At 36.1% G+C, this 10,209-nt stretch overlaps 2 protein-coding genes across 2 annotated transcripts; both read right to left on the reverse strand.

Annotated features, from left to right (window-relative positions):
* Positions 1 to 3,256: 3,256 nt before the first annotated feature.
* LOC137806343 (receptor-like protein kinase FERONIA) lies at positions 3,257 to 5,983 on the reverse strand. Its single transcript, XM_068606392.2, has one exon. The coding sequence runs from the start codon at positions 5,759 to 5,761 to the stop codon at positions 3,377 to 3,379; it is 2,385 nt and encodes a 794-aa protein (XP_068462493.1). The 5' UTR covers positions 5,762 to 5,983; the 3' UTR covers positions 3,257 to 3,376.
* Positions 5,984 to 7,072: 1,089 nt separating this feature from the next.
* LOC137806342 (receptor-like protein kinase FERONIA) lies at positions 7,073 to 9,855 on the reverse strand. Its single transcript, XM_068606391.2, has one exon. It carries the CDS (start codon positions 9,785 to 9,787, stop codon positions 7,265 to 7,267), a length of 2,523 nt encoding a protein of 840 aa, XP_068462492.1. The 5' UTR covers positions 9,788 to 9,855; the 3' UTR covers positions 7,073 to 7,264.
* Positions 9,856 to 10,209: the final 354 nt, after the last annotated feature.

Consider the following 10,209-nt stretch of genomic DNA (forward strand, 5'->3'; position numbering starts at 1 on the left):
GTAGTCATCCCGTCAGAGGTTGCACTTTAGTAAGGGAGCCCTACGCACTAGACTGCCCTAAGCGTGGGTGATAGTGACGCCAAGACATACCCTTAGTAACCCTAATTATGGTTAGCGGAAACCCTAAGGGTAGTATCAAACCTAAGGTACGCAAGTTTTTATGCAGCTTTGACGCTGATACACATACAGATTACACAAAAAGCTTTTTACAACTTAGTTTTGGTGTTTCCTAGCCCTATACTTACTTGAGCGTTGGAGTGCAAACGGCCTCTAGGGCGCCCATTGTCTCTGAATTTTCAGGTGTTTGATCAAAGAAAGACACAAAAACAAAGATAATTGGGCGTGTGATCGTCGTAGACGTACGAAGACAATCGAGTCAACTGGACGGAAGAGAATGCATTATAATAAAAGAAATTATAAGAAATAAAACTTAAAAATATATTTAAAACCACACTTCTCTTTTCTCTTTCATTCTTTTATTCGCCTTCCCATTCCAACAACTTAACTTTATTTTTTGTGTATTCATTTAAGTTTTCTTTATTCTTTGTCTCTTTCATATGCCTATTCAGTTTTGTGTACTCCATTTTTCTTCATCATCCAACTTCTTCACTTGTTGACCATAATAACTGGAATCCATATCAAACAAATGAATATTTTTTAAAACAGTGAATGAAAGGTCAGCCATATAACCTCTCACAAAAGCGAGTTACACAACAATTTTTTATTTCATTTAGTTTTTTTATGTTCAAATTAAATTAAACCAAATCACATAATTTTTATATTTTTTTAAATATATTGTTACCCAAAAATTGAATTAAATCTCACTTTTATATGTTATTTTTGTGAGATGATCAAGTTATAATATCTTTAAGTTTGCTTCGATTACAGAAAAACTGAGTTACTTCTAAACTGTACCATGAATAGTGCTGACATGCGGTTTCAAGTTTGCCCAACTTCCAACATGCACCTTTGTTACGATTTTTGTGTAATTTCCAAAAGAAATTATCAAATAAATAGATTTTAAAAAAATTATAATAGTAGATAAATCAGGTTTGGAATTTACAATTAAAAGCTTGAAATGATTTATGAAAGAAATTGTAACACTTGTAAATATACCTAATGCAAGCTCATTAATAAATTTCTACCTTCGTCACTTTTGACCCAAATGTTTAATATATTTTGTGTAATTAAGTAACTAAAAATAATATTTTACAAAAGTAAAAATAAAATAAAATTTAAAGACCAAAATGAAATATGTTTTTTCAGAAATATTTATATATATAAATAGAAGTTTTAAATTAATTTATTCTGACCGGTTATATTAATTTTCTTTACACTCACTTTTTGATTGGGCAGATCAATTTCTCTACCTTTCTCCTAAATTTTTTCCCGCTTTTTCCCCATTCTGCCTCGTTCCCACATGTATTCTGTTTGTGTTGTTAGCGTGTTGGATTCCGTCTTTTTCTGTATCGTTCCCACATTCGTTCCGTTTGTAGAATCCATTCACAATACTCAGGTTAGGCTTTAATCCTTCGTTTGTTGTATTTTGATTTTCCATTGAACTTCGTCTTAGTTCAGAAGTTGCTGAAATTGTTTCACCCATTGCTGGTTTAGAACATTGAAGTGAAGCATTTAATGTCGCTGCTTCTGTCAGGATCTCCTCCTCCAAATCTCAGTTCGAGCTCATCGCCTCAGTAACGTCACCTCTCTCCCTCATTTATTCTGTTTTCGAATTAGGGATTTCTCAAATGTGTTTCATTAACCATGCTTCACGCCTTTCTAGCATTGCTATATCACTCATATATTACACAAATTAATAAATGTAGGTTTGCATTTACTAAAATAATTCAATTTCCTCAATAAATGCATTCATATATTGATGTGATTTATTAGGGAGAAAATCAGACAAAAAGATAAAAATTTATTGAAAACTAAGAACATAATTCAATTTGTTTTTTTTAAGTATTTGTTAATAAGATAATAAACTAGTTCCAGTATATAGTCATGTATCTACCGGAGAATGGAAATAATATATTTCCAAGGCTTCTAGTAATTTGGTGGCGATTTTAGACGGCTAATTGCTAAAGCAGTGTTGGGGTTATTTGGTCGAGGGAGACAAATAATTTGAAATATGTGTAGGAATTTTGTAAACATCCACAATTTTTCAGGAATTCAGTTTCTGTAATTGTTAAATTAATACACTTCGCATATTAAATTTTGGAACTTCTGGGTATCATAGTTATGGGAAATGTTTAGGTCGCCCATTGGCTGTTAATGAAAACAATTTATGATTTTTTTTTTCACAAGACAATCACATATATTTATCACTTAACTTGAATTCTTCACTTTGGGAAGCCATTTATTTCTTTGGCTGAATAATTGTTAACCCATGTTTATTACACATTCACTAAGACAATTCAAATGCTTCAAGTATCTATGCCGAGTAGCAATCTCTCAGGCCCAATTTGGTTTATTCAACCTTCATTAAACATGATCATGGAAAAGCACATGCCCCCATCCGATTAAGAGATCCCTTCATACCCTTTAGAGGGAGTGAGGTTTACATTCTTATTGCCCAAAGAGCTAAAAGCTTCAATAGATTCTTATGAACATTATCTCATTAACTCTTGAGCTATTCTGACTTCGATGAAGATCTTGCTCCTGCATCTAGAACAACAATTCAAGGTCCATTATGACTTAAGAATCGATTTCCAGCTGAGAGTACAAGAGTTCAATGGGACATAATCAACATTTGGACAACTTGGACTCATAAGTTTTTTCTTATGGGGTTTTCTTGGTCCTAACCCATGTGATTGAGAAATGGAAGAATAATAATAGAGAAATTGGACCCATATCAATCTAATAGTTTGCCGTATGCAAGTGTAGTTTATAAGAATAAGTAGACCTTTTTTCCCCGAAAACACGTTAATGTTTGACTTCAGTTTATAAGTTTCAGTGAATCAATTTATACGTTCATGTTCACATGTGGTTAATTTTTTCTATTTAACTTATTTTTCTTAAAAAAATATTATTCAGAGTTTAAGATAAGATGTTTAATTTTTACTAGAGGCAACGTAAAATTGATTCTAGATAAAATACATTTTTTTAATGCTTTTAAGATGTTGACTCACCAACCTAGCTAGTAGTAAACGTAGTTGTTAGTTGAAACTTTGACTCACTTGACGTAAGTAAACCTGTCTCATTGTTTTTGGTGGGTGAAGGATGAGTTGATCCATTTTGCATTCATATGATATAAAGATAAACAGAGAAAGTAGTATTTAGAAATATTGATCATATAATTTAATCACATTGAGTAATAAAATATTTGGAAGACACTAGTGATAAGCTATTTTAGAAACTGAGTTGTATTTCTAAACTATCGTGCAAGGAAAAGGATCCTCTCTAAACTATTGAGGACCTCTCCCATAGTTGGCCTATCCGTACTTCTACCAGCCAAGCACTGGATGCCTATCTCCACAAACGCCCTCAGGCATTCTGGCCTAACATTCCCTGCTAAATGAGGATCAACTAATTCATCAATGCTTCCACACTTGTAACAGTGCATGGCCCATGTGGCCAACCCAACTTTCTCACTTTCCTCTTCCACTGCCACAGTATTCACAGCTGCTCTTCCACACAACACCTCAAACAAAACCACTCCAAATGAATACACATCAGATTTTTGAGTCAGTTTTCTTCTCTTATAGTACTCAGGGTCTAAATATCCAAAAGTACCTTTAACCTCAGTGCTAACATGTGAATGGTAAAGTGAGGGAACTGTTCTACACAATCCAAAATCTGCAATCTTGGCTACCCAATTCTGATCCAATAATATGTTGGCTGACTTCACATCACGGTGAATCACTGGGTGCCTTGTGCTAGTGTGGAGGTAATGTAGTCCTCTAGCTGCACCAATACAAATCTTTATTCTTTGAATCCAAGGCAACGGCTGATTTTTTTTCTTGTATAAGTGGTCAGACAGAGGACCCTCAGCCATGTATTCATACACCAGTATCATTTCATTTCCCTCTTGGCAGTACCCTAGCAGTGAGACTAGATTCATGTGACAGAATGAGAAAAAATTGATCTCATTTTGAAACTCTTTATATCCTTGGCCAGAACTACGAATAGAGCGCTTTACCGCGACAGCAATGACTCCATCATGATGCATGATGCCTCTGTACACCTTTCCGAAGCCTCCCTCCCCGATGACAAGAGCTTCACTGAAGTTGCTTGTAGCTATGCTGATTTCTGCAAGTGTGAATTGATGGCAAAGACCTGAGGTTACTGTGGGTTGAATGATTTTGTGAGTACTACTAGAATTTGATGGGAGTAACTTCAATTTTTTCCCTGCTCTGAGGATAAGAATGAAAAATGTGAAGAGCAGTCCCAAGATGGTACCTAAAGTAGCAACGGCCACAATAATGACATGTTGAACCTTCTTTCTTTGTTCCCTTCTCAATTGGAACATTGCTGCCAGACTATGATTACTATCACTTATCTTCATAATCTCAATTCCATTCAGTATGGCGTCAGCATATTTTGGTTTTGACTCCAAGTTAGGGTGAAGTGAGATCCACAAATCTTTCCTGCTCCCACTTTCCATAGGAACCATAACAATATAGTCCTTTTGCAAAGGAGTAAATGGTGCTCCGGCTGAAGCAACTACGTCCATTCTCTCCTCTGCTGTTTGGTTGTTTATGTACACTTTGAACACCCTTTGATTGGGCTGCGTTACCACCGTAGAGATCTCACAGAAATGAAGCCTAACAAGGTATTTGAATCCAGAATCAACAGGGAAAGACCATGTTAAATTGTACTTCGTGTTATCATCTCCACCACTACCCATTGTCCTGGCAGTCCAATATAGCTCTGATGGTGCTGAATAATTGTAATCCTTTGAAGAAGAAGTGGTGTAATTCAAATTTACAGTACGAGACTTTATATTGAGGACACTTCCATAGTGTGAACCAGATATGTATCTAAAATCATTTAACCATATTCCAAAAGCATTTTGAGAATCAACATCTTCACCAACATTGCTAACTCTGTAAAACGTCTCTAGAGCATATTCATCATTAGTCAATAAAATTTGCTGGTGCCCAAGGTAAGGAACAGGAACCTTGGAACCCGGAAAGTATATACTTTTGGGCACCGGGAATGTCTCAATGCCATTTACAAAAGCAAATGCTTTGGAAATTAAAGGAGATGGAGTAAATGTAATGGTCAGTTTGTCTTCCCTAACTTTGACTAAGAAATCCTTGGTGAAAAACTTCGAGTTGAGCTCTTCTGCAAAAACAGATGGATTAAAATCACTTACAAGAGTGTAGGGCCCCGCTTTTACAGAGAAATAAGCCTTGTTGGAGGGGTTCATCTTCAGATATAAAGATGAAAGAAAGTAAAGGCGAATGAATTTAAGGCCAGGGGAGGAAGGGAAGGAGTAGGTCAATGAAGAATGAGTTATTCTTGCTGTTGAGAATGGAACTTTTGGGGCTAGAGAGTCTTCCATGTTTGAGAGCAAGACTGCAGATGAGCTCTTGTCATACTCTGGAGGCAAGAAATTAGATCCGCTATCTCCTATCCAATTTTCTCCATTGAATGATGATGCTTCATAAGAACCACAGTTTAGGAGGATTTTGTCCGGGACATTAATTGGATCACAAGTGATTAAATGGATGAATGGTAAAAACAAAAAGAGGTGCAGTAGTACACAACTAGTGATACCATTCCTACTGGACTCTATCATGAGGGATTCCATCATGGTGACGCAGGAATATGGCGTGAAGGCACAGATTATGAGTTCATCTGTAAAATTATGTTATCTATATAGCTAAGGTGTCCTCAATTTGTTGTGTGGTCTACCTTTTTTGTATTGAAAGGTCAACAATGTCTTCTAGCTGGAGACAACCGGTCACCCTTGAAGAGTGAAGATATATTTGGCCTTTGATTATCAATATAATATTTCAATTTAAGTATAAAAGCAATATTTTAAAAACACCCTAATTATACTTAAGTGCTATCCACAAATTTTATCCACTATGAATAATTCTTAGAAATTGTGATTAAATGTAAAGTGGGAATGACTCCAAGCCCCTTAACTAATTTTGCTTTGCCTGGTCCACGCGGAGAGTTTCAGTGTTGACATGTTGCAATAGACAATGCAGAAATGAACTTATTTTGCAAGGACATCAAATCCCTTACATAAGCTGTGAAGTTATTGTTCTTAGTTGGAGTATGCTACACCGACATGTGTTTTCTAACATAAAATTTGACTAAATAATCAAATATGAAAATGGATAATATGTTATGACCTTAATTAGGTTAGTGCACTTAGCAATCAGAACAAGTATGATAAAAACAATAATATTTTTCACATTTTGAGTTGTGGTTAAAAATAGTGAAGTAATAATTTTTCTGCCTTTAGATCATTACAACTCAATCTGTATTTTCAAATATTTAATTAGATGTTAACCCGTGGGAGGCACGGATTTTTTGTTGAAAAATATTATAGTCAACTTAATTAAAAAGATTTGAAAGGCCTTTTATCTCATTGAAAAATAAATAATATAAAGGTCGTGAATATTATGAATAAAAATTTGAGAGTTTACAATGGTATATTTATATTTATCGTCAAATAAAATTGATTTTCATCACGCAGTTTGTGAGATCAAACAATAAATTTATTTTTATTAACAGTCTAGATATTTTAATATTCAAAGTTTAAAATAAGTAAACAAGAGAGTATGACTACTGAGTTTTCTTTAAATTTGCAATCATATAGTATCATTTTTCGACATATATATTGTTCTTAAATGGTTGGTAGTTTCTTAATCTATTGCAATGTTAAAGATGATTTAATACTAAATATTCAATGATCTTTAATATATGGTAAACTATACTTGACTGAACTATTTATTGATTTGATGTTGGCCTTACAATGCATGCAGAGTTCCCCTTACATACTAGCACTTGCCATAAGGCATTTGTATGAACCAATTGGCTGTTATTTACGGGAAAGTTCAGAACAGAGCTCAGAATTGCAGCAAATGCTCCCTCACATTCATTTAAGTTTGCTGCATATTAAGTAGAAGATGTAGCAGTGGTAGCACAGTACAAATTATTTCTGGTAGTGTCTAACCTCCATAACATTTTCACAAAAATAGGAATTAGTCCAAGCTTTTGATTCCTACAACACATTATTTGAAATAGAAATCTCTTAATGTCTATAAGAATCAAGGCATTCTTGTTTGGGGAAAGATCACAGTCACCGACCAATAGGCATCATGATTTCAGAGAACTCAACCCCAGGTGTCAAATCTGAATTACCCTGCAGAACAACATTATCACTTCTGCGTTCATTTCCATTTGGGACATTCCCTTCATTTTTCTGAAGATGCATTGCCAGAACAAGATTCTCTAGCACTTCACCAATGGATGGCCTCTCCGCCCCTCTTTCAGCCAAACATTTCATTGCAACTCCTAAATATAACTCAAAGCACTCCTTAATTATGTTTTCTTTCAAGTTGGGGTCAACTATTTGCTCCACATTGCCATTCTCAAGGCACGACATAGTCCATTCGGCCAAGTTAACATGCTCATCATCTTCACCTACACTTACAGCAGGCCTTGCAGTCAGAACCTCCAATAACACCACCCCAAGTGAGTATATATCAGATTTCTCAGACAACTTGAGGCTTTCATAGCACTCGGGATCTAAGTAACCAATGCTACCCTTCACGTTGGTGGTGACTAAGGAAGGGTAACCTGCCTTTGACAACCCAAAATCTGAAATTTTGGGCACCCAGTTGTGATCTAAGAGTATGTTGGTTGTCTTGATGTCGCGGTGGATGATCCTGTGCTTTGTGCCAGTGTGAAGGTAGTGCAAGCCCCTTGCAACTCCAATGCAAATCTCAAGACGTTGAATCCAAGACAAAGGGGGTTGATCTCTCCGCCTCAAATGAAGATGATCATGAAGACTTCCATTGGCCATGAAGTCATAGACCAATATCATCTCCCCATCCTCATTGCAATAACCCAAAAGTGACACCACGTTATGATGCCTAAGTTGTGAGAGCAAAAGGATCTCTGTCTCGAATTCTGAAACACCTTGCTTTGACATTGGATTGGCACGTTTAATGGCCACGTAAGTTGTGCCACCAACGAAACTACCCTTGTAAACACTGCCAAATCCACCAGTGCCTATATGTAAAGCCTCATGGAAGTCATTTGTCGCCAATTTTATCTCTCGCATCGAAAATTGAGTGCAAAGTGACGACTTTTTTGCCCTTTCAATTCGACTAGGTGCGTGGACAGTGAGACCGCACCATGACACGACCCTTCTAAGCCTAATCACCTTTAACCTGAATAAGAGTAAGCAAAGGAAAATTGGTAGTACCACTGCAAGAAGTCCACATCCAATGAGGATGAATTTGAGTTTCTTCGGACTTCTATTAAAATGAGCAACATGGGGACCCTTTGCATCTGAAAAGAAGCTTTTGGGAGGGTTGAGCCCTGCAAGACTCTTATCATCAAAATTGCTGAGTTTAAAGATCTCCACACCATTCAAGAAAGCATTATAGTACATAGGTTTAGCATCCTTGTATGGGTGCAGATCAAGCCACAAATCCTGCTTTCCCTCATTAACATGGGGAACCATCACTACATAATCTCTGTGTACAGCAACTCCGGGCTCCCCAGCCCCCAAACCAATTACATCGACTTCTTCTTCAGCTGTTTGATTATTTAAAAACACGGTAAAAACTACCTGATTGATCTTTGTTATATCTTGATCAATTTCACAGAAGTGAAGCCTAACTAGATAAAGGAAACCTGAATCAACGGGAAAAAACCATGTCATATTGTAATTTAAATTTACAAGTCCATAGTCAGAAGGTCCCATTGAGCGGGATGTGCGGTAGACATCTGCTGGGGCTGAATATGGTGGAGCATCATCTGAATACAAAACCAGCATGCTCATATTACAGGGTTGAATACCAAAACTAGCCCCAAAAATGTAAACTTCATCGGTGTCCCAAGTCCGAAACATGCCCGTGTCATATTTGGATGGGATTTGCTCACCTCCTACTTTCACTCTGTACAAGGTCTCCATGGCAGAGTCATTATAAATGTTCACAACTTTGTTATCGTGTCCAACTAAGGGAAGAGGATCACCATCATCACCCCTCATGTATAAATTAAGTGGCATTGAAACAACTTCAATCCCATTCACAAATGCAAAGGCACGAGAGGCATTATATGATGGGGAGAAAGTGAGTTGCAAAACACTTCCACTTACATGCACAATGAATTCTTTCTTGAAATAGGCCAAGTTGTAGTACTCAGCGTTGAGGGAAGCACTGAAGTTATGGAGAAGAGTGAAGTTAGCAGCACTTACTGATAAGAAAGCATTTGAAATGTTGAGATCCATGTAGGAAGCTGGGTAGAAGTGAAGACGAATGAATTTGGGACCTGGGGTTACATTGAAAGTGTAGGTGAATTGAGAGTGAAAGATCCTTGCAGTCATATAGGGAGCTTCAGGAATAGATTGAAGAGTGTTAGGGGCTCTCACTACCAGGGACTTGGTGTCAGCATTAGAGGGAACATACGGTGAAACAATGTCACCACTCCAATTCCTGCCATCATATTGTACAAATTCTGATGTGCTGGAGCCGCAGTTGAGAACTATGTTCTCTGTAGGAACATAACTGCCATTATCAGCAACTGCAACTAGTTGTAAGTTTAAGAGATACAAGATAAAAATGTACCCAGAGCATATGACAGCGTTCATAATTCTCTGGATCAATCTTGTGTCTCAACGAAGATATTTGAGAATGGAAAAATAACCAGCTTTAGCACTTTGTCCTAAATTTCTAATGCTTTAGTTTGATTTTTCAACAAAACATTGCTTTCTTTGTCGTCAGTTTCAACATTGACCAACTTAGTAAAACTTATTTTTTTTCCTTAGGCAACTGCATCCTCCACCAGATGGTGTTTGACCTTCACCAATCAACTTTAAATTTTTTTGTTTTTCATTCCAAAATTGAAAATAAAAAATTAAAAAATATATACCAGAAAAAAAATTCTGAAATAGATCTTTGTTAAAAATTCTAGAATATAATTGAAAAAATAAAATCTCATTCCAGAAAAAAATTTATAGAATACAAAAATAAACTTTAAAAAATAAATTCCAGTTAACAAAATCCAGAAATT

The sequence above is a fragment of the Phaseolus vulgaris genome, chromosome 3 (genome assembly GCF_051622355.1).
Source record: "Phaseolus vulgaris cultivar YP4 chromosome 3, ASM5162235v1, whole genome shotgun sequence".
In the NCBI taxonomy this organism is placed as follows: domain Eukaryota; kingdom Viridiplantae; phylum Streptophyta; class Magnoliopsida; order Fabales; family Fabaceae; genus Phaseolus; species Phaseolus vulgaris.

What these genes read in the sequence shown, in the direction of transcription:
- LOC137806343 (XM_068606392.2), bottom strand. Translation starts at nt 5,761, where the DNA reads ATGATGGAATCCCTCATGATAGAGTCCAGTAGGAATGGTATCACTAGT.
- LOC137806342 (XM_068606391.2), bottom strand. Translation starts at nt 9,787, where the DNA reads ATGAACGCTGTCATATGCTCTGGGTACATTTTTATCTTGTATCTCTTA.